General features: G+C 40.6%; 1 protein-coding gene across 1 annotated transcript in view; it reads right to left on the bottom strand.

Moving 5' to 3' along the window:
* Nucleotides 1-25,545, bottom strand: part of LOC124285016 — a 101,057-nt gene that overhangs the window by 28,062 nt on the left and 47,450 nt on the right. The window contains 10 exon segments of the mRNA XM_046721159.1: nucleotides 9,163-9,183; nucleotides 9,681-10,382; nucleotides 11,189-11,809; nucleotides 16,804-17,192; nucleotides 17,759-17,999; nucleotides 18,587-19,213; nucleotides 19,646-19,910; nucleotides 21,084-21,445; nucleotides 22,075-22,512; nucleotides 23,766-23,981. Coding sequence (XP_046577115.1) covers nucleotides 9,163-9,183; nucleotides 9,681-10,382; nucleotides 11,189-11,809; nucleotides 16,804-17,192; nucleotides 17,759-17,999; nucleotides 18,587-19,213; nucleotides 19,646-19,910; nucleotides 21,084-21,445; nucleotides 22,075-22,512; nucleotides 23,766-23,981 — 3,882 coding nt within the window.

Below are 25,545 nucleotides of genomic sequence, written 5' to 3'. Positions count from 1 at the left end.
ATTTGCAACTATACGGCTTGTTTCCGATGTAACATTACTTACAAGTGTCTAATCTTCCTTAATATAGAGATACGTACTCCGTGGTTTTCTGTATACAGTATGGTACCCTAAACAAAGTCGTCAGAAACGTACCCGGTAGACCGGAAGGTCGGACGAGTCCATATTCTGCAATCCAAAACCGAAACCGTATGTAGTTATTCAACTTGTTGGTGGTATTCATGGCGCTCGGAAATATAATTGGTACAACAAGGACTGGTCGCAATCAAAGTGTAGTAATACAACAGTATGACAGTTGGGTCAAGAATACTTCACAATGCGGAATGGAATCGTCAGTGGGCTACGTTTCTATAAAACATTATGGCTTACGTTTGGGTATACAGAAAGTGTCTAATCTTCCTTAATATAGATACCTTTTCGTTGGAGGTGTATCCTAAGGCAGCCTTATTTTAAGACCAAAGCACGAATGTGAACCTAATTTCAATGGTCCTTAAATAGGTCTGCTTGAGAGGACTGCATGTCATGTTTACTATACTGACTGATTCCATCAGTAAACAACGTTTAACACAGAGAGAACAGTCGGACACTTTAACAAGAGATTTCTCACGATTATGCAAATGGTATGGACCCTGTGAGTGAGTGTCTCTTTACGCCACTTTTAGCAATATTCCAGCAAAATCATGGAGACACCAGAAATGGGCTTCACATATTGTACCAATGTGGGGAATCGAACCCGGTTCTTCGGCGTGACGAGCGAACCTTTTAACCACCAGGCTACCCGATCGCCCCTATGGTCCCTGTACGCAGTGGATGTGTGGAGCGTCCGGTAGTTTCATTCTTGACAGGTTTTAGGACAACGGCCCTGCCCCACACTGATGCACATGAACCACATGTGGGGTCTTCATTGTATGTATATACATGTATGTCTCTGTTCACCCAGTTTTGAATGGGTACCCGGTAGGATGAGATGGCTACACTGGTGACCGTTTCACAACTTGAGTTTTGACTACGGCTTAGTCTCTGATTGTATGTTATTTTGATGAAAACAAACAATTCCTTTTAAAATTAAAACGGAGCCAAAAAATGAGTAGGGAGATTCAAAACCCGAACCAGAGGAAATCCAGGGCTTCAGCATTGCAGAAAGCAAATTATGTTTTCATGATACTCGGAGACTAAGCGATAGTCTATCTAATCCACTGACCCCGAAATTACGTAGCGCTTGGAACAGCCATAAGATGGGGTTCTGGCGAATCTGTCAAGTTGATGGTCATGAATGAACGCGGTTTAGGAAAAATCATTAAAGTAATATCGGACTTGACCTGCACAATCTCAAATTGTCGGGTAATCAGTGTATCTGTTACTGGCTTGTCTAACCCCCCGGCCACCCCCACCCACCCCCAGCTGTTACAGATCATACACGGAGGACTGGGCCGCTACAGACGCTGATCACGTGTCGGGAACATCATCCTCGATTGGTCCCCGTTATCTGCTTCTATTAACGTTTCGAGTGCGACCTCTCCTTAATCAGAATCTTCTGACTCCTGTTTGAGATTAATTACTAGAGAACTGTAGCAGCTGACTCAGCTCGTTTTGATATGTATGGTAACTCAGGAAGTGTGATGTTTTACGCCGCTATTTGCAATATCCCAGCAATATTACGAAGGAGGACACAAGAAATGTGTTCAACCAAGTTGGGAATAGAACCCGGACTTTTGGCGCAATGAACGAACGCTTTTACCACTAGACTACCCCTTGAGCCCGAGTCTACTTTAAAGAGTGAGTGAGTTTGGTTTAACGCCGCTTTTTAAGCAATATTTCAGCAATATCACGGCGGGGGACACCAGAAATGGGCTTAACACATTGTACCCATGTGGGGAATCGAACCCGGGTCTTCGGCGTGACGAGCGAACGCCTTAACCACTAGGCTACCCCACCGCCCCTACTTTAAGGAGTAAATACGTATTACGCTATGTATATTGTTATCGTGATTACCGGGAGTGTTATTTACACGTTTAGCGAATATGGGAGGACCATTATAATTTATATACATACATTTCGGTATATGATTGACTCGGGTGTAACCTGCTTATGGGGTCACAAAAGTAACATCAGTTTCAGATTTTCACATCAATGGAATTAGTGTTATCGTAATAAGACCATGGCGTTCTTACAGACGTTCAAAGCGTATAAAAGCAAAAGCACCTTTACAGGGCCCCTTGATGAAATGACTGAAACACCGCGGATTTGTTTATACTCTGGCGGATAACCAAGTCGGAGGAGTGGTGATGAGGCACCCTGCATCTTTAAGGAATTTGTTTCACAGATAACACAGCGTATTGTAGATAAGGGTATATTAAAAGTAGCACTCTTTTGGATAGTCACATTATCGATACATCCTTATTATTCAATAATCAGTACAACATTGACGTGGTAAACAAACTTCACTTAAAAATCAACACCCTATACAATTTTAACGATTCTGACATAACTTTTTCACTCCAGTATAATACATACTTAAAGGCAAGCATCTTGTTTTCACCTTTGTACTACAGAAGGTGACACCGGTTGCCAAACAACAAGATACAATATTGGATTCTATTCCACGTCAACCACCTGTGTGATATCAAGATGATGATAAGATTTTCGTGGTGACCTTTCGTGGTCAACGTAAATCCGCCGAGAAGATGTTTTCTAAAACCATAACTTGCTTTTAACCTTCAAACTTCAAACTCAGCACCCGTCCTCCACACAGAGCATTCCCGACGTTCGCATCCTCCATTTTGCCCGCATCACCTGAACACCCTTTCTGTACTTTCGACCTTAATTTGAACACTTTAACGAATTTGTGTAAACACGGACTCCCCTGAACACGATTAACTGATCGGTACAAGTTAAAAACTCACCTAAACAAAAGAAAACTCCTATTAATCCAAGCTTGATCATGTTGGTCACTCCATTTAGAGATGTTCAAAAAGAAGGAATGGCAGAGAATCGGTATCCACTGAAGTTTCTTGCCGTAAATAGCTCTGCTGTTCCTCTCTGACTCAGCAGCCGGCTTGAGCGTAGTATGATAAACCAACTGTCGGAGGTAGGCAGGGGTTACCGCGTTAGCAAGTGTGAGAGGAGAGGCGGGGGGTAGTCTGTCTCACTCCCTGAACCATATTCCATTCCCTTCCGCCCAGCCCTAAATGTAACGCTATAGCCCTAAATGAAACACTTTTCTCACTGGGGCTCTTTTTCATATATTATTACTTGTTTCTGTCAAAAATATATATTTTTAGAGATTAGGGGTCAGTTTAAATGTAGGGATGATGCAGGGAGGAGTCATGCAAGGTGGAAGATGGCGTGTTATTAAACCCTATTTGTTAGCCTTAAAGCACTATATCGCATGGTATTTTTCATATTTGAACATACATAGCAAATCAAGTTACATGTGTGATAGACACCTTCAACACTGAAAGTTGTTATGTTTCGATCACAGACTGTCACCACGAAAGTAAGATATAATCAACATTTATATTACTGACATGGAATATTTTATCAAATATTATCAAAATATATATTAACTGTTCATCTTATTCGATATTCCATTTTAATGTATTATCATAATGTTCCTTATTGTAACACAAGATTAACTTTCATAAAAGTGTCCGGTATTATGCAGATGTATATATTATCGTCTCTGTATGTGTATTGTCTTGTATGTATGTATTGTATGTATGTATGTATGTAAGTGATATATATATTTTATAATCTTCTGGTGTGTCAGAGACGTGAGATGCGGAAGGTCACGCCCAGGTCATCATATTACACTCAATATCAACACATTCATCCACGCAGGTTTAAGACCTTTCACTTCACAACATGTTCAGTTTCAATAGTGGAGACGCCAAACACGTTCCGTGGATGTGATAGCATTTGCAATATGAACCTTGACTTGCTGAGGCTCCTGGACACATTAATGGCAACAGATGACCTGATAGGTTTTTCTGATAGTAAGATTGTGATATTTGAATTTGTAAAATGGATTCGTAGATAGTTTTCGTTTGAAAAACAGATGATTAGGTTAACATTAATAGAAATCATGTTTGCCAAATCTATATTAACCTATATTTTTTTCTTATTAGTAAAATTGGATGTAAAACTGTTGTACAATTCCGACTATATTAAGACGCGGGTTTTATGAATCACTATTACATAGTGTCGATAAAAGATTAGCTTATCATACTTAACCGGTGGCACCCGAAACAAATACATGCGAATGCAAGTAAATTGTTCACCTTCAAAACATGGGGACATAAAGTGCAGGTCAAGAAAGGTTTGGTTTGGTTGTTGTTTAACTCCGCGCTCAGCAATATTCCAGCTATATGACGGCGGTCTGTAAAACAATCGAGTTTGGACTAGACAGTCCAGTGATCAACAACATGAGCATCGATCTACACAATTGGAATGCGATGACATGTCTTTAACAAAACGTTTTGAAAGCTTTGCTAAAGATCTGATTATCATTACCTTGCCCAAACCTTTCTGACCAAGAGTTTTATGACGCCCTGTAAAATCGTCGTACCTATTCTGAGAGGCTGGAGCTGCACGAATATTACTCGAAATTAAAGGAAACCCTCTTGTCATATATACTCATGGAAACAAATAAGGGAACACATGAAAGTACAAGTGTTCCTCTATTCTTTCCAGGTTTCTTCACAAGGTATGTATTGCACTGTGAGTGAAATTCTGGAAATAAATAAAGGAACATTTGTACTTTCATGTGTTCCCTTATGATGAGTATATAGAAATGGTTTTAAATTCTATTCATATATCTAGATATGAAATAGTGTTTCACTAGTCTCTATTGTTAAAATCATACTCAATCACTTATTTGTACCTTATACATTCCCAACATGCACAGCTACTGTTCGGAGTGGATCGGGGGTACCTACACAGCAACGTGTACTGCAATAGTACTTATAGCCAATGTTTGTGTAGAACACAAAAGAAAGGGGAAACAAGCATTTGCTTGTCTAAAGTCGCTTCTCCTAACATCAACAAAAACGCTTCTTGTTATTCTCAAGCTTCTCTGGGCCCAGCACAGAATGTCATTTGTTGTGTAGAACTTACTCAAGCTCGGTTGGCAGCTTGGGACTAACATATACAGTATAGATTTGCTTAATGTGTTTCAGCGCTCTTGTACTTATGGACACATTTGATAAAAGATGTAGAATCTGCACAGATATACATCCAAAACATCTTGGTTACGTGCATGGTTTGATGCAACGTTTGATGCAATATCCAGCAATATCATGAGTGGGCTGCCCAAGCTGTACTTATGTTGGGAATCGAACTCAAGTCGTCGATGTGCGGAGGTTTATCTACTAGACTACACCACCTTGTTTCGTTAATATTCAGGTAAATGATCATATAATCCCTGAAGCTGACAGTTTAGTTCCTGGAAATGCAGATGTATCAGGCGAGCAGTTGATCGATGACTCATCCAGGAGTAGTGAGTGAGTTTAGTTTTACGCCGCGTTTAGCAATCTTCCAGCAATATCACGGCGGGGACACCAGAAATGAGCTTCACAAATTGTGCCCATCTGGGGAATCGAACCCGGGTCTTCGGCGTGACGAGCGAACGCTTTAACCACTAGGCTACTCCACCGCCCCTACAGGGCAAAGACACTCCACCCAATTATTTGGAACTGCCACGGAATCGCTGATCAAGATGGCTGTGCTGTTGGCGTTTGCAAAAGAGACGTGTATACGGAACCCAGAATGGGCCTCACATTCAATGACTGGCTTTAAATTGTGTATACATGTATACCAAAATATCTGGTTCTTACTCATGCTACAGCTGGCTCATATGGAGTAGCGCGACAATCCTAGAATGAGCCATGCCGTGGATCACTAAGGTATACGCTTACCTAGTAGGTGTTCTCAATATAACGGGGATTCATGTATAAACGGCGTAGATGTTGAGATATATTGAGTGAGTGAGTTTAGCTTTACGCCGCTTCTACCAATATTCCAGGATATCACGGCGGGGACACACTTTGTACCCATGAGAGGAATAAAATCCAGGTCTTGGCGTGACGAACGAACGTTATACCCCAAGGCTGACCCAATCACCCACAAGACTGAGGTTATCTGCATTTCCAGGTGAAATAATCAAAGCTGATGTTTTAAGGAGCTGCGTTGCGGCGAATGAAAATTTTCACATGAAAAATCATAAATTTTCTTTGAAAAGGTAAACAAACCGTAGTCTATGAGTTTATTTTCCTACCGATATACCGAACTCCGCTTATAACGAACCGACGGATATAACGAACGGTTGTTTTGATCACGGCCACTTATTGTATGTTATAGTCTCCAAGAACCGCACGGTCCCACCACTACAAGACTTCATCGAAGGGTTCCGGGTTTTCGATAAGGATCAGAACTTCTACATCTCCAGTGCCGAATTGAGACATATACTCACGTCACTAGGTAAATGCATTGTACTCTTCATTTATACAGTGTCACATGTCAATTTCCAAGCCGAAACAATGAGTTAGCCTAAAATCTTACAGGTATACAACTGTCAAGTAAGAATTATGAATAGCGGTAAATTTGTGACAGCGTTCTACCAGCGCAACAGGGGTACGGCAATAGGAAGCATAAATCTCAGATAACATATGTTTATCCTCCAGTACGAATATAGACGTTAGTCATTATGTTTTGTAAAGCTATACAGTTAGGTGATGCTCCTGAAACCTCCCACGTGCTGTACCGCAGGTCCTGCCACTCATAACCGGGTTTACTTGTAGATATTTTTATGCCACAGGCTTGGTTATTTCGGTTTCCATGACAACGCAGTGAGACTTGCCTACATGGGATACCTCCTCCCCGATTGCCGTCTAATGGGCGCATTTGTTCAAACTCAGCTGTGACTTCCGGAGATATTCTTTCAATGTTATTTTTAAGGTAACCGGGGTGTACTGTTTATTTATGACAAAAAGCGGATACATGAGGGATTTATCAGATCAAATATTAATTACATTTCTCTACGAAACATTGAATGCAATTAACTGTCTTTTTTTTTATTTTTTTTGTATTATTTTTAACATAACAGAGGTCGGTAATGCCACTGTTCTGTAGATTGATACTCAGAGTTGTAACCGGAATTCAGCACGGGCTATTTTCATAAAGTCCAGCTTCACCAAAGAATGTACCGCGATCGAAGATCAGAATCGAACACGCCCCTCACACCTGTACTCATGCATCAATGGCCTACTTCCTGTGCTCATGACATGGATGCTTGAAAGGTTACCTCCCTTTAGCAACTCTCATCCTCGCAACCACATGCCTTCCATACGCTCTCAGTCCATCCGAAGGGCACCTGTTTCAACTGACTTTATATGGTAGGGTTTGTGGTCGCATACAAAGAACATGTGCGTACGTATATTAAGTGCCAATTTTATGGCTAGACGGGATAGTTATTGAACTGCCAGGGATGACCGATGTTCCGTTCGGGTGAAGAAAAGAATGCAACAGTTTCCAAATATATAAAACTCGAGTAATGATGGTGCACAAGTGCCCCGTGAAAGTTTTGGTTATGCCATTGTTTGTATTGAGGACAATAGGGTTCAGTTCCTGGAGTGTTCTGTAACATTGAGTGAGTGAGTTGAATATTCCAGCTATATGGCGGCGGTCTGTAAATAATCGAGTCTGGACCAGTCAATCCAGTGATCAACAGCATGGGCATCGATCTGCACAACTGGAACCGATGACATGTATCAACCAAGTCAGCGGGCCTGAATACCCGATCACCTAAGTCGCCTCTTACGACAAGCATGGATTACTGAAGATCAATATTCTAACCCGGACCTTCACGGGCTCTGCCTACGAGAACATCCACTGTGATACTGTTGGACTATTATATAAAACGTTATAAACATTACATCACTATATAAACAGTACCAAAGAATCGTGGAATGTTTGTCATTTAGTTTGTCTCAGCAGTAATGATTACAGCAAGACGCATTACAGAAGAACAGCCTGGATAACCCCGTTTTGATAACACTTTTCAACATTTGTGAAATTGATATTACCAGAACAAAAATATATAATAATATAAATTATATTTATATTCATATAACCACTAAAAGTATAATAACTAACTATCATTAAATGGAAAACATTAACTTTCATGACTGGAAGAGTAATAAGGACTTTACCATCAATAATCGAAAAACTGAAACTAATAATAAACTTGATATAAAAGAAAATTGAACAATTTAAAAACTATATTCTGAGGGAAAAGCAGATATAAATCTGATAGACTAGACTTCTTCCTATTCAAAAGAAGAGAAAGTTTACAAATATTAAAATCTAAGATTATACAATTAGAATCAAGCAAACCTTCAAACAATTAGTGATCCGCATTAAGGTGAATGCTATCAAGCAAGTGAAAAACTATTTTTCTCATTTAGAAAACAGGAACTGTATGTTTAGGCTTGGAGAAAATATTGATAAACAGGAGAAACCTTTTTCCCAAAAATATGTTTCAAAACCTTTGGGAAAATTATGCGTAAAATGTATATGACAAAGCCAGAAAATATACAGTCCCGATTTTCTGTTGAATAGACACACACGTAAAGGCTATGTGTATGTATCATTGAAAATCAGCGATGACACCAGGTGTTTGTGAACGACCATAACAAACTGGCGACTGTGACAGCATTAGCGAGTGACTGAGTGAGTTTAGTTTTACGCCGCTTTTAGCAATATTCCAGCAATATCACGGCGGGGAACCCCAGAAATGGGCTTCACACATTGTACCCTTGTGGGGAATCGAACCCGGGTTATCGGCGTGACGAGCGAATGCTTGAACCACCGCCCCGACAGCATTAGTGGTTTTATAATATAGAAGTTGAACCATATATACGAAAAACATTCCTTTTTCAACATGAAAGAAATTAGACCCTAATTAAACGCTGATATATGATTGAGAGATGTCGACACAAATTTATACGTATGTTGAAGAACGTGTTACAAATGAAATATTTAGTCGATGACTGATAATTTTAGATAAAAATGCAATATAAGCATTAAGAAGTCCAGCGTACCATTTCACACTAAGAATAATTGCTACATTTCTACTGAAGAAAGATGAAAATCAAATGTTATATTTACATATTTTTATACGGGGAAAACCTAATGAAATGGAATATACATGGAAAACAGTAAAACGTGCTCACAACAGGAATATATGTACTATACACGGATAGTTATCAAACAGGGTCCACTTGCACAAAGCGATCTTAGCTTTCATGTGATCGTAACTCCCATACATCATAGGCTTACGATAGTCGTGGCGCTGAGATCGCTTTATGCAGTTGGATCCAGTACCACGTATACCGGTTCCAGGTACTAATGGGGGATCTTTACAGACATGGATCCCAATCCACAAAGCAATTTTAGCTCTACGACGATGAACACTTTACGCTAAAATCGTTTTGTGGCATAGGACCCTGTATCCATTGGGCTGGATAGAATCCCACAATCATGTGTTCGAATCCCAGATTCGAATTCCATATGAGTTTACAATTGTTTTCCTACAACATTAACGAAAACTAAATTCATAACAAAATGTATTTTCAGATTAAGTTAATTTTAAATATGATATAAAATATGTATATATTTGTACTTACGTGGCGAAGGGGTCCTACGGGGAGGTATAGTCCAGGGAGGGAGAGTTACCCTCGGGGGTGCAGGGGTGACTGGTGCCCGCGTCGGTCTGACAGGAGGAACATAGAGGGGGACAGTCTCCCTCCTAGAATTCCACACTTCCAAATTCTCCAGGTCGGCGTTCACGTATGTCCTGTCTTGTCCCGGCACCAGCGGGCCTCCAAAGAACGTCCTGTACTCCCGGTTCGTCACTGGTGCTCTGAAGGTTGGGACTCTTTGAGAAGCAACCCTCTGTCCGTTCAGGTACATCGTCAGACCGTACGTTGGATGCCACGACAAATCCACCTGCTGCCACCTCCCAGGGTCAAAGCCTGCTGCAGATACTTCCCATTTTCTGTCCGGTGTCTGCATTTCTGCGTTCAAACGACCGTCCCGGTAATACACAGACACGGGAAAACTGTCGATAAAGTACATTCCATTCGTTAGACGTTGTGGGCGTACAGCAAACCGAACTGTAGCACCCTGTCTGCAAGTCTCTAAGTCACCCGCACACGTGAAGTTGGATCCAAGGTCCAGGTACTGTTGGTTGCCATTCAGCCTCAGAGAAGGAGCACCACGACCATCAACGACTTGGATTCCACCGTATCCTCGGATGGTACGCCCGTCGAGATATATGTATCCACCTCTGTACTGGGACAGGTCTATGCGTATTTCCTTAGGAGCAACTGATAACAAAACAACATCATCATTACTGTTCATTATATATTTGAAATCACATCCTCCCATGACCTCCTATTCATAATGTGACGTTAAGTACTACTGTTATGAGACACAAATTTGTGTAATATTTAACATACATGCGTTAAATCTAATATTTGGCATTGGTAACTGGAACCCACAAAACATGAATCGATGAAACACGAAGTCATTATTCTTGGAACGAGAATGCTGGACGCACAAATACATGCGTTGCTACATCGAGTGCTCTCCCCTTCCCGTGTGTGATGCAGAGATCAACGGTGAAAGTTTAGAATATGAACATCGTGCAGAATATTCGGTGAAGTCTTATGATTGGATATTTCGATTTTACATGCAAACTATCCATGGTACATGCGCCCGGGTGGATGGCTTTCAACGTTTAACATGCGCAATAACGTAAATACGGGGCCAAAAGAATGAGACGAAAGAAACGCAAGACTTTCTAAAGGATGAATGGAATAAAGGTCATTGCAAACTCGCTGATAGCTGAAGGAACTACAAGACTTCGTACATTCGGAATTGAACAAATAGACTTCAATGAATCAGTACCGAGAAGGCGTGTCGAAGAATGCGAAAGGGGTCATGCAGGGTGTAGCTCTTACTACAGACTTATTTGTATACATCACCAACCAGAGGCAGGGGGATTACAAGACCTCGGGGAAAGGATTGAATTGTTTGGGTGACATCTACAGTGCTTCAAATCCAGATAAAAGTGCTGTCGACCTTTTGAACCAAGGGAAACAGAATTGCTGGATGCTTTATCGAATCTCACCTCCATACAACCCAGAACTCCTAAGTTGGTCAATGTCATCATCCCAAATCTGGAGTTCATCCATCATAATATCGGCAGTGTTTGTCGGGTTTACTTCATCTAGAGCCTTGCCGATGAAGATGTTTCTGCCAACCGGAGCGTCTCCTTGAGCTTCATCAACACCAACAGCACTATCCACCTCTTTGTCGTCCAGGTACATCTTCAGACCTTTGATGGGATGCCAGGAAAGGGTCACCCTCTGCCATCTGTTAGTTCTCAGATTAGGTGTGGAGACGGTCCAAGATTTCTCGGGCGTCATGAACTTGCTGACAAGTTCTCTGTTGTGGTAGTACACGGAGTAAGTTGGACTTGATAGGAAGACGTCACCCTCGCGCAGGTTCCTTGGCCTCATCCAGAAGGAGATTGTCATCCCGTGCTTGCAGAGTACAAGGTTACCCATGCACTTGTCCTTGTGAGGTCCTAGGTCTACGTATTGCCCTCCTCTGGTGAGGGAGGCAGCCTTACCGATCTTTCCTCTTTGCAGACGAGCGCCATTCACTAGAGTTACATTATATTTGGGATGAACCACGCGTGGTCCATTTGCCTCATCCATGAAGAAAGCCTCATAGCCATAGAAATCCGCTGAGGAGGAACAAGAGACAGACTAAGACATACATCATGCAATGCAAGTTAAATGTCTACCCTCTAACATCACATATTAATGACACATAAAAAGGGACGTAACCACGGATGATTTGATTTATTTCCCGCTGAAGGTTCTACTACGCCAAATCAGAATCTGTCGTTTAACAAAGAGCCGTCACTGCAGATCGAATCATCAGGCAGTGATTGGATTATTTTGTGTAATGTTTGTGTGTGTTTTTAATGCACATAAACCCAGTAATTAAAACTGACTATATTTCATGTGTCAACCACGTCAGTGAGCCTTACCACCAGACCCCGTTAGTCGCCTCTTACGACAAGCATGGTTTACTGAAGGTTCAAACCCGGATTGTCTATCTAACACAGGATCGGGAAAGGAACTGGATGCATTGTTTTGATTGTTATAGTTGCTTTCAGGTCAGACTTTGCACACATGTACATGAAGTAACTGTCGAGATCTACATTAAGGTTGTTTTTTTCTAAAATGTAACATGCCTATGGAAGTCAATGAAAAAATATTGGGTTTTGTGTAACCTTGAATATCCCTACGTTATGTTTGTGATATTGGGAGGAAGTGGACTTTCAACGAGTTTTTTCATCGGATGTCATCAGAATTGTCGGTCTAATGTGCGTGTTCGCGAAAGCCTCGTTTGATAATAAGAAGCACTTCTATAATATTCGTGAGTTACGTCCCTTGTGAGATATGATCGTGCTGTGCTTGATGCAAGTCATACACTCGAGTTGACGTCTGAAAAGGAAGGTGTATATTATGACATGAAGAACAGAAACTGACGACCCGAAACGTAGCCTTTCGCTACCTACCAACGTTCACTAATATTCCCCTTTTCGAAAACAGGACAATGACTGAACCTTTGAAATGCCCCTTTATATTGGTGGAAAAGACTTATTGCCAAATGTCAAAAGTTACATTGTAAGTTGTAACCATCAATAGATAAGAACAAAATTCATACCAGGGTTGTCAGTTAATCTTCCTTTTGATGCATGTATAATCGTGCACTACAAGTTAAGGATAGCTACATGTTTATGTACAAATATCTATATACATATATCCCTATATAAAAATAAATAAATAATCATCATAATAACAACAATCATAATAACAAACATAATAATGTAAACCTGTGAAACCCAATTTACTCGAAGTCTACGGGACCTTTAAGAATAATTCGAGATATCCGTTGTTCGATACAAGCAATGTACTACATGCACATATCAATATCATGTTGGTAAGGATTTTGAAATGACATATGGAGTTTAAACAGGTTTCGCTATGATATTTCTCAATACGATGCGATGTCTGGCTCAATATAATGAAATGCATTTTATATGCATATGTAACTTGAAATACATTCCGTTTCATGCATGGTCATTAACAGGATATGGATCATGATGAAATGAAAATGCCTACATGTATTAACACGTAAATGATATTTTTGTGACATCTTTAAAATCATAAAGGAGGTTTCTAATTTATTGATTTGTGTTCGGCAAGTTAACATATGCTAAATAAATATTATTATATATATTCAATTTGATCGATATATTCATCGATCATTCAAAAACCATAGGAGGCATGAAACTGATCTAAGTAAACAAAGTCATGCAAACACACAAACAAAAAACACAGCAAACAAACACAACAAACAAAACATTGTTTAACTAGCTACCACAAAATCAAGGCAATAAAAGAAATTATAAAATAATTAACATCTACTCGAGGCTTTTGGTTCAAGCCATCATAACAAGCTTTAAAGCGAGCTCAGTTAGCGATTGAAGCGTCATATAAGTATCGATTCGTCCTGCAAGAGTTGCGTCCCTTTGACTACGGGACGAACATTCTCCTGCTTGAACCGTTATTTTGCAAACAAGGAACGGAATAGAATTATAAACAGGATTGAATTAATAATAAAAAAATAAGTAAATAGTTTTGGGTAAAATTAGATTAGTAGGATGCTCGTAACATAAATAAAAAAAACGTGGTGCAAATTTAAACAAGACTTATTAAAATCATGTCTTAACATTAAGAATTAAAAAATATTTTAAATGTTTCAAACCTTTCGCGAACAGTACTTGTGTACAACAGAACCCCGTAAATTAAGACAATACCTATACTGATCAAAACGCCTGAATTCTTTCCTAGCGTATCTGCTAAGAGTGAAACTTTAATGTAACTTGGAATATTGTCCAAAACAGTAAATGTCCGGATAGTAAGGAATCCTGATTAAACAGGTTCCCTTTCATACAGGTTAGACTTTAAGATTTATATTCTTTTTCTTATATCAATTCGAATAAAAAAAGAAAAGGATATTATTTTCATGAAGTCCAAAATCCAAATTCTGGGTTAGAATAACTTTTAGGTTATCAAACATATCAGTCAGGGATTCAAAAGAGATTAATAGAGGAAATGCATGCATTTCTAATGAGACAGAGCATTACCCAGGCCTAAGCAGATACACTACTTTGAGACTTTCCCCATGGAGCTGTGAAACCAAAGCTTTAAAGGCCATTAAAATCAGCAAGAAGAATATAGACAATAGAAATACATTGTGTTAACATTATACGCCAGCGCCAAGGAATAATCTTAAACATTGCATAATGATACACCCTATGCTAGACGATTAATGTATGTTTATGTATACATGTATACAGAGGAATAGATACATTAGATAAAATTAGATATATATATCTTTTTGTCTTGGTATTGAAATCATTCATATTATAAAATATATATATGGGATATAGGTTTTAGATATTCTTCTGGAATAAGAGAAATATATATCGTAATTAACATAATATTAGGTATTAGTGTATTGATACGTTGTGGCTAACCTACGTTTAATACAACATCAACCTTATTTTCTATGCCCTAATGTTCAGCCCTGTGATGCATGCAGTGAGGTTTAGGGTACAGAATCTGCTGTAACTAAGCCGTGAATGTGCGCTATATTGTTACATTGTATCATCTATATAATACAACGTGTACAAGTAATTCAAGGCCGTTTGTAATTGTACAAGATCAACTACTCATGTTGCTAACCTGACAGACTTAGAGACTGATTAGCGGTACTGACGGAAGAGACACGTCGCTAACAGCCAATCAGCTTTTAGAATTTAGTAAGTAATTACATGCAGGGCCACTGCAGTTCTACTGAGCATGCGCAGTTAAGATGCTTTGGTTGGTACCTGGTTGCGTAGCTACATCGACTGCTGAAACAAGTTCTTTGATGTATATAGTTGATGAGTGAGTGAAGAAACAATGATGACGCCAAATCGGCGAATTCAGCCAGCAGAGGCGACGATCATGTTTCAGGAATGAATAGACCGGAAGCAGAGCCATGGTTCAGCTAGTTTTGATGCGGTTGTGGATATTGTTTCATCAGCATCCACACCGTTGCAGGGATATGGGATGAGGACAATGAAGTCGACATTATCGCCATTAGATCCTTACAGGGTGATAGGAAACAGCCTAACGAGATGTTGATAGCATGAACATTGCGCACACGTCATTTAGGAAGTTTTGGGACCTCAACCAGCAGGTGACAGCCTCGAACTGAAAACTGCTAAGTGGCCATTTACTCAGATTAAGGAAGCACAGATGTCTAAACCTGCATGAGTACCCAGCTCCTTTTCAAATGCACACGGATTCATTTAATACTTTTACACCAAATGTGCATGAATTATGAATGTATTCTTTTTGCAATCGCGAAACAACTTCATGGCGAAAATGTACTGATGACAATGGTTCTTGGCATGGCCGTAAAACATCAAGCGCATGTGATCATGTGAACTTGATATTATTTATACAAAGCAAGAAACTGTGGAGGGTCCCGGATGTCAAGGCACTGCAGTAAAGGATTCCTATGTTTGCAAGAAACCAATTATCATAGGTACGAAACCCAGAATTGACATGATTATGATATTTGCTTTTCCTTAAGTTGGGAAGGTCATAGACCTTCGTCACTTCGGGATTGAAATGACGCGCCATATCGGCGTCCCTTAGCAAACCTGGTCCGCCACTGAGGGAAGCTTCGTGTTCAACAGTAGTGCAGATGATTCACGGTTACAAGTCTATCTGATATACCTTCATGTGGCACTAATATGAGTAGAACTGGTTTCTATGAAGCGGTGTTATGAAGAAGCAGTGAAAGCTGCGATAACATGAGATGAGTCTATGTCAGAGCATGACATAGACACCAAACCCACACTGAACCGAAACACAAGAAAAACTCACAGAAAATACATATTATGAATAGGTCGCAAATAACGCGAATCATAGTTATGCCTGAACTAATTGAAGCAATGAAACTAACAAGAACAATAGATTCCATATTATAGAACATTTAACTGATATATCTGTTCATGTCAGAAATATACCAAAAGTTTAGAGATGCAATAGTTGCAATTAGCGTTTTAAAATCCCTCTATACAATAGGCTATGGACGTCTGTTCATGTCTCATATCGCAGACATGGCATACCCAGGTTCCTGCCTTTAATCCCCAAAATCAAAACTGAGATTCCCTAGACTCAAATAAGTTATACTCTGCTAAACCCCTGCACTATATTTATAATCTGATTTGGTTCAGTGTGGATCCAGTGTTTGCGACTGAAAGAAAGTTATTTGTGATGTAAATGATGTCTTTTACGACTAATTATAACGAAAAATATCTAATGCGTGGAACTTTCAAATATCCATCCTCATGTGATCATTGTTCTGATCAGATGAAGTTCACTTTGTCTGAAATCACTCAATGAATACAATGTCGTGTCTGATACAGTTAATTATCGGCTTTTCAAATGCGAATTTTTGTAAATACAACATTATTGTTAGTGGTAGTCATCTAGAGGCTGCACAGGCACATTGCAGTCATATGTTTGTATTATTATTACAAGGATATCGTTAGTAGGCTGACTATATTTAGCAAATTAGTTGAGCATCTAACAGTGGACTTACGTCTGTCGATGTAACCCAATGCTAACAGATCATCACGCCGGCCATACAATATTTCCAGCTCGTCGATATCAAAACTCCCGCCAGTAGAAGTTCCCCCGCTTGGTGTATCACCATGGTTACCACGGCCAACGTAGAAACTTCCGGGATAACGAACGTTAATGTCTTCAAGCTTTGCATCCGGGTCACTGGCTACTAGTTTATTGTCGAGATAAAATTCAAGGCCATGGTCAGGTGACCAGGAGATCTCCGTGTAATACCATCGGCCCTGTTGGGGGTACGGGATGGATACTTCAGTCCCACCCTTGGCGCTGGCGTATAGGTAGCCATTACGGGAAACCAGAACGAGGCCGTGACGCCCAGTAGACAGGTATACCATGTTGTTCTCGAATCTGTAAGAAGAATAGGATGTCTGGTTAAATTTATACATGGGGTGTATGTGTAGAGGCGTCCAATACGAGAAGCAATTAATTCATCGTGTAATGAATGACACAAACGCTGTTCAACCTTTGCTTCGTATAACATAAGGTGACAGTGCCATTTTCTTTTTCATCTACACAACTTGTGAAAAAGTGTTTGAAGCGACTTTATTCCGATTCCGTTTTTGACTACCTGATTCCTGAAAGGTGAACATTTATGGATGTCAACTTCTTTATCACGAGGAACAAGATAATTTGGAGCATGTGCTTACACCTTCATCTGATAAAGCAGTTATGACGTCGGAGTAAGAATGTACTCAAAAATGTCGTGTCCCTTATACTGTAATGTGCATCACATCTTAAAGCCGTTCAAAGATATTCTTCGAAGGGAGCCTAAGAACTCACTTGTTCCATTTAGTTACTACCAGACTTCATCATTCCATCTTTAAAGTACTCCCCACCCCGCACCCCCATCGCGATATACTAACTCCTTTTTCCCTCAATTCTTTCGCTGATGATGAAAGAACAATTCTCCTTACCTATTGAACCGAATCCAGGCTGATATTGTGATCCCCTGAAGACACTTCTTAAGGTTACCCATACATTCTTCTGAACGGTCTCCAATGTCCAGGAACTGACTTCGGTCTCTGACTTGCAGGGCGTTGCCGACTTTACCGGGGATGAGACGCGCGTTACCGACAACGCGGATTGGCAGTGAGGTGTGGACGAGACGATTACCCTGGATTTCTTCCATATCAATGATGTAATTCTTTGGTTTACCTAAAAACATTAAAAATTTAACAAAATTAAGTTTTAACTGGGACAGACATCAAGGTGATAGAATTGTACAGAAATGGTATTCAATGATAAACTGAAGAATATACCCGATATTACTTCGGAGTGCAGTTTGTCGTGGTTAAAGAGTTTGCGAGTCACGCTGAAGACAAAATAAAGGTACAATGTATGACAACCCTTTCCGGTGTGCAACCCTGTCATATTTATTAATATCGCTGAAAGTGGCATAACGCCATACTGATTTACTCACACTTAAAACTTAAATAATTGTCATTACTTGAGGTTTGGAGATTTGAACATCTGGATCCCTTTTACACAAACCGATTTTAGGGACCTACTATTTTATAGGGTTGCCTGTGATACGTTTTGAGACAGGAGATTTTACTGTCACTTGTCAGAAAGCAGAATATCATATGGTCAATACCTCAGTTCGAATGGGCGTGTTTGAGTATATGACCTCATATGGCTCAAGTGCTACCTTCGAGTTCGCGTTAAGGAGACTATTGTACATATGTTTCCGATTTGTCTTTACTGATACGTGAATGTATTTGCATGTATTTTGCGTCACTCACCTCGGTGGATGTAGCCGAAGGCAGACAAGTAGTCCCTGTCCGCGTACCAGTATTCCATTTCATCATACTGACCAGCACCATATTTGGCAGTGCTCATGTCCAGATTACCTCTCCCCAGGTACACACGACCACTGTCACCACTACTGGATGACCTTGGCATTCTCTTGTCCGAGGAAGCCACCAACTGGTTGTCCGAGAACAGACGGAGTCCCTTCTCCTCAGACCAGGACACCTCCACATGGTTCCACATCTTCGGATCTATAGCATCAGTGGACAGTTCCCAGGTATTCGTGGAGGTTTTGGCCGAGACGTGCAGACGTCTGTTCTTGTACCACATGGTTATACCATTCCCGCCTGTGGAGAAGTAGTAAGCATCTCTCTGGAACTTCTCTGGCTTCATCCACAAGGCAATGGTGGCACCATGGTTACAGTTGTCCAGGTTGCCGAAGCAAGTGTTAGCGTGGTCGCCGAAGTCTACGTACTGGGACCTACCATCCAGTCTAATAGCATTGCCAAGCTTTCCAGGAACCATATTTGGATTTCCGTATGTCCGTACGACCATGGACGGGTGACGGATACGATTTCCTTCAAGATTTTGTAATGGGAACTTGTAAACAACTGGACGAACTGCAATACAAGCATTCACAGCTGTCAAAAACTCACATGCGATGTGATTCGCAAAAGCAATTAATAGATGCATGTATTAATTAATATTAGATAAGATCATATAAGATTGATAGTAACACATTTTAACTGAGTAATCATTCATCAAGGTGTCTTTTCACCAAAGTGTATCAGTCCGATGTGGTAAATTTTTCAAAATTCATATTCTGTTTCGGAATTCAGATAGAAATATAAGTCTCTAACAGGTAGATTGAAATTTCATACTCTGTCTTAAAATACATTTGTACTGATAGTTCGTTTTGCAATTGACGCACGTCATGTACAGTTGGATGTTGTTAACGTCACGGATGTTTCTAGGTGTTAGCCCAAGTTGGTGACATTTCGACTTGCGAAAAAACTAAACTAGGTACCTCCTGTAAAATATGCTTCACTCACTTCTTTCAATGAAACCAACATCAATCAACTTGTCTCTGTCAGCGTAGAATGCCTCGAAGTTGTCAATAGCAACGTTAGCTCCCCTTTGCCAGCTCTCGGGGTTATTGGCCCGGCCAAGGTAAAACTTCTTGTCGTTGGTGGTAGGAATGCTCTTGTGTTTATCAGTGGGCTGGCTGGCTACCCTCACTCCGTTCAGATAAAGGGTGAGACCCATTTCTCTCGACCAGGAGACTTCCAGGAAGTACCAGACGCCCGTGGTGATGCCCTGGAATAGCATAGTGATAATGGTGTATTTGGTTGCGGGTTGTTTCTACTGCACTTATCAATATTCCAACAATGTGATACCGACTTGGTCTTTACCGGACGACCCGTGAAGATCCGGGTTAGAATTGGTCTTCAGTAACTCATGCTTGTCGTAAGAGACGACTAACGGGATTGGGTGGTCAGGCTCGCTGACTTGGTTGACACATGTCATCGTATCCCAGTTGCGTAGATCGATGCTCATTGTGTTGATCACTGGATTATCTGGTCCAGATTCGATTATTTACAGACCGCCGCCATATTGGTCGAATATTGCTGAGTGCGGCGTAAAACTAAAGTCACTCACTCACTTGACCGGAAAACCCAGTGACGGATATAAGGAACAACGATCTACGTCATCAGGATATGATGACCTGACCACCCGTTATTTCAGGTCGGTATTTACGTCAGGCATGTTTTGCTGGGAACAATTGTCACCCGCAATCCTCAAGAAAAAATATTTTAATGACATGATTCATATAATATATAGTGGAACCTTATTCAGAATGCATTTTTCTTATTTATATTATTCATCCTGGAAAACATAAATCCTTTCTTCTAAAAGGATGCAGATGAGTGAGTGAGTTTAGTTTTACGCCGCTTGTGGCAATATTCCAGCAATATCAAGGCAGGGGGCAGCAAAATGGGCTTCACACATTGTACCCATTTTGGGAATCGAACCCTGGCGTGAAGAGCGAACGCTTTAACCACTAGGCTACCCCACCGCCCCCGGATGCAGATGAAGAGCATTCACATAAAAAGGTAATGAAACTTACGACTCCTTTCATCATAATTAATTTGTAAAACATATTTAATATTTCTAAACAAATTCTCTCAGAATGAAGACAATACCACAAAAAAGATGTTTCGTCGACAGGGATGATACCTGGCTACTTATAATCTTGTTTTTGTTTGTTTGTTTGTTTGTTCGTTTGTATGCGGGTTAAACGCGACCCACATCAGTATTCAAGCTATCTGACGGTGGTCTGAACACAAACAACATGATCATCGATCTACGTCACTGAGGTACATGCCACTGATGATGACGTGCACGACGAAGTTATGTGATCCCGTTAGTCGTCTCTTACGACAAGCATGGTTTGCTGATGGCCAGTTCTAACTGAGTTATCTCCCTTACCTGGTAGTAGGTCTCCCAGAATCTGTCAAACATGGAGGCGGTGGCGTGAAGACGGTTGTCGGTGTAGAAGACGTTTACACCTTTTGGTGATGAAAAGAGGTAACGTGTGTTGCTGTCAAGTCTTGTGAAGGACACCCACATCGAGGCGTAGAACCCATAGCGGCAGTTGATGAGGTCGCCCATGCACAGACCGTTCACGTCGCCAAGGTCGACGTAATCAGAGCCACCTCTCAAGTTGACAGCACTCCCCACCCTCCCAGGGACCAGCCGCACCCCCGGGCTGACCATCGCCTCGGTCGTGGAGGAAGAGATTCGATCACCCTGTAGTTGGTCAAAGTTGAGGTTGTATTTGTAGAATGGACCTTAAAAAGAAAAAATATACCGTCTTTTATTGTCACTTTTTAAGGTTTAAGGTTAACATAAACAAACAAACCAAAGAATTAAATAAATAAATGTCACGTGTGATATTCACAGAGTGAGTGATTATGATTTTACGCAAGTGTTTTCGTGCCCACAAGCCAGATTGGGAAAATTGAGAATTGGGCTCCAAACGTTGTACAGCAATGTCGGTATGGAACTCGGACAGTCGATGTGACGAGACAACGCCCAAGCCCTCTGGCTTATTCGACCTTTGATAGTATCACTGTCATAGATGTAAGGATTAGGCCTCTAAATGTCGTATTAGGTACAACTGAAAAAGGTTTTGCAAGGACTTTCAAGGTTCGACTGATTATGACAGTGTATGTAATATGGCCCGTCAAAAAGGCTGGCAACTTTTGGAAGTTATTCTCTAATTTTGCCATTTAAATAGACCAATTATCACATTCGGTCTGTCTATTTTTCAAACTTATTTCATAGGCTGATAATAATATGGCAAATTCAAATTATTTTTTAAAAACTTTGCATTGTTCAATTACGTGTAACCCTATGTTTAAACTAAACAGTATTTCGGTTCAGATTAAATCATGCCTAATGTTCATCTTGGACATACCCGTTTCTCGAATTTCTTTCAAGGTCCTGTACATGGACATAAAGAACACTTCGTCCACAGTCATGACGCCCAGTCTGTCCGTCCCCGTCCTGTCGTTAGCCCGACCAATGACGAAGTCGTTGTAACGGGCATTCGCCCTCGCTGGCGATCTTCTCGTCGGCTTCATATCATGAGCGACCTGTTCGCCGTTAATGTGCAGTACGAGTCCAATGGAGTCCGACCAAGAAGCCGCCACGTGGTACCACCGGCCTTCAAGAAGGTTGTCGTACATGACAGTCCACTCGTTGCCGTCGGGTTTCTTAAAGACGTACTCCAGCTTTCCCTTGGAGTAGTACATGGCGATGCCGTGGTTGTCCGACCTGTGGCCGCCGTTGGAGAGGTACACGCCACGCCTATTGCCAACGCCATCAAACTTGAGCCACATTCCTAGATAGTACCCTGAAAATAGAAAACATCTGATGTATTTTAGAACGGGGCTGCGGGTGATTGGTTATAGGTGAGGTGAGGTGAGGCTAGGTGAGGTGAGGTGAAATTGGGTTTAACGTCGTGCTTGAGAATATTTCGCTCATATGACGACGTGCATGCGTGTGTATGTGTATGTGCGGCTGCTTGTACTAGCCCAGACTAAAGCTGGTTTTATAGTGCTAGCCCACTGAGATACCATGCCGCAGTGAAGCATGAATACCCCACTCAGACACATTATACTGACTCCGAGCCGACCAGTCCTTGTTGTACCCATTAATGCCGAGCGCCAGGCAGGGACCAACAAGTACCATATTTTAACGTCTTTTGGTATGACGCGATCGGGGATTGAACCCGCGACCTTCCGCCCTCCGGGCGGACGCTCTAACCACTACACCACGGAGGCGATCCATTGGTTATAGGCTAAAAGGTAATGAGGAATAAGTATCCTTATAAACCTACTGTCAAATTTTAAGTTACAGAAATCTTTACAAGATTTGTATAATTATTAGATATGTTTAAATGGACGGCACGCCCTCTTTATAACCGCTGCCAATCTTAGATTCCTTACATTAGTCAAGTATGTATGATTGGCTATTATGAGAGAACAAGTGATTTTTCGAACTTCAAGAGGGGCGGTGAGGTAGCTTAGCAGTTTAAATAATCGCTCGTCACGCCGAAGGCCCAGGTTCGATTCCCACATGGGTACAATATGTAAGCCCATTTCTGGTGACGGTTGTTTTTCTGGTGACGGTTTTTTTCGGTGACACCAGGTGCCGTTTGTAATTACACGCACTCAGCAATATTCCAGCGATCTTGTTCAGCGACAAACATTCTTAAGAGATATTGTTAAAGGCGTCTTCTAGTGATATATTTTGTACTGCTTGATGTAATGGACGCAAGCTTTCATCACTTGGCTACACATGTAGGTATTTTAGAATATCTTACAATGTCGGTATATTAGAACTTGTATATGAACCTACCCCTCATGTACGACATTAATGGGTACATCATCTCATTATCGTCATTTAGAAAACAACAAAATGTAAATTATTAATTATATATATTTTACAACAACGTGTCATTTATTTAAGCACTATGAATACAATTATATCGTATGATAATCCAACAATCCTCACTATAACTGTCAGTGATCTGATGAATCGCAAGGGAGAAAGTGCAGACAGAATCATTTGAGATCTAAGGGAGACAACTCGTCCAGTACTAACCTGTAGAGCATTCCTTCAAGTTTCCAAAGCACTCCCGCTTATGTCCAGGGCCCGTTACTCGGATATACTGCGTCCGTCCATTCAGTCGGATCGCCTTCTTGATTGCGCCTTGGATGAGATCCGGGCCTCCATAGACCCTTGAGTCCAGACCGGAAGGATTCCAAAGGTCACGGTTGTTCACTTGGTCCATAGGAAGGTAGTACCGGGTGGTAAACTCTGAAACAAACACATCCAGTTGAATTAAACATGCCTTTCAAATGCTTCCACAGTAAAATGTTATAACAGTGTTATTGGATCCAAATGAACGCCCGTGAATTTTTATTACTGGACCATTCAATACCAGTGAGTGAATGAGTTTGGTAGACTAACATCTTGTCTCTGAAATGAACATATTTTACACACAAAAAATTATGTTCATGAAAAATATTGAAAAAAAAGGGCCCAGAGGCTATCTTCTTTTCCTGATTTCCTGAAACTGTGGTAATCTTGCAACATATTCTAGACTTGGATGGGCTTTATTGAGTATTTGTTTCAGGGACTGCATAGGTTAAATTTACTAAAATATTATTGCATGTAGCATGATATTGTGATGAATGTTAAAAAACGTGAACTTAGTTTATTCACAGTACAACTAAAGATATTGTCTGTTAACTTCCAGAGAACCTGGCTTATCAAAAAATTGTTTAGTTTAAAATACAGTATTACAGCATGAATTTAATGTCGGAGAAGCGAGATGATGTAACGTATATTTGACAAGTATTAATGTCATGTATCATTTGGTCATGGTTGTGTAATCGTCAAATTTGTGGAGATCCAAAGACAAATATGTTTCATTTTTCTTATAAAAATGGCAAGACTCTGGTATATAGCTGGAATATTTTTGACTGCATTTGACCAACAATCCAAAAACAGCAAATGCGCTCATACATAACGAGTGAACTGCCGTAGACTCTCTTTCAACCATTAAGTGAGCGGAAATAGTGAACTATTGACATTTGCTAGTCATTACGCTGACGCCGGGCCATGCGATGTCAATAGCAAGGTTGACTGACATTTACAATGCTGGGCGCATGGGCTAACAATGTTCATTTCAGAATGAATGAGTCAATGAAGGTTATATGTAATTAACTATTTCTGGAAGATACATAATATAATTGTCGTATCACTGGAGCATACATCCGCTCCAGATATATATATTTGATCTGTTTTCAATCAAGTTTACACATTGGAAATCACATATTTTTACATACACGGATATGAAATTGATTGAAATTGATTGCAGTTGTTAACGTAAGTTTTTAACTCTTAAAGGTTACTGTCGGTCTACTGTAAGGCTAACTTGGGATAAAACGTAAGTAAAATAGCTTTTATGTTGTCAATTTCCATATTAGATCACTGTTTGCAACGGCATTGCAGTTCTGAATATCTCATATATGTTAATATGATCATATATTCTAATTAATTCAGTTCATAACATCGGACACGAGGGTTGTCCTTTAGCAGTCCCTTCCATGTACCTCGGCTCCAAAGAAGGTCATACCATCTATCTAGCCCGTCTCCTTGACAGTCAGCGGTAGATCGCATTACATGGGATTCCTATCACCCCCGCGTTCCCCCGTCAACAAACAGGTGACTCGCTAATTAACTCTGTACCCAACTTTGGTTCGCCCACCGCCAAAGCATAACAAGGATGGGCTGGGGTGAGCATTAATCCTCTTATCACACGCATGTTGTGAAAAGACAGAGATAAGGACAGCTCTTCTAGTGGTCTTGTAATATT

This window comes from Haliotis rubra, unplaced genomic scaffold (genome assembly GCF_003918875.1).
Source record: "Haliotis rubra isolate DU_JTF1 unplaced genomic scaffold, ASM391887v1 Scf35, whole genome shotgun sequence".
Classification (NCBI taxonomy): Eukaryota; Metazoa; Mollusca; class Gastropoda; order Lepetellida; family Haliotidae; genus Haliotis; species Haliotis rubra.
The sequence above is the reverse complement of the archived record's forward strand: the minus strand, read 5'-3'. Positions and strand labels throughout refer to the sequence as shown.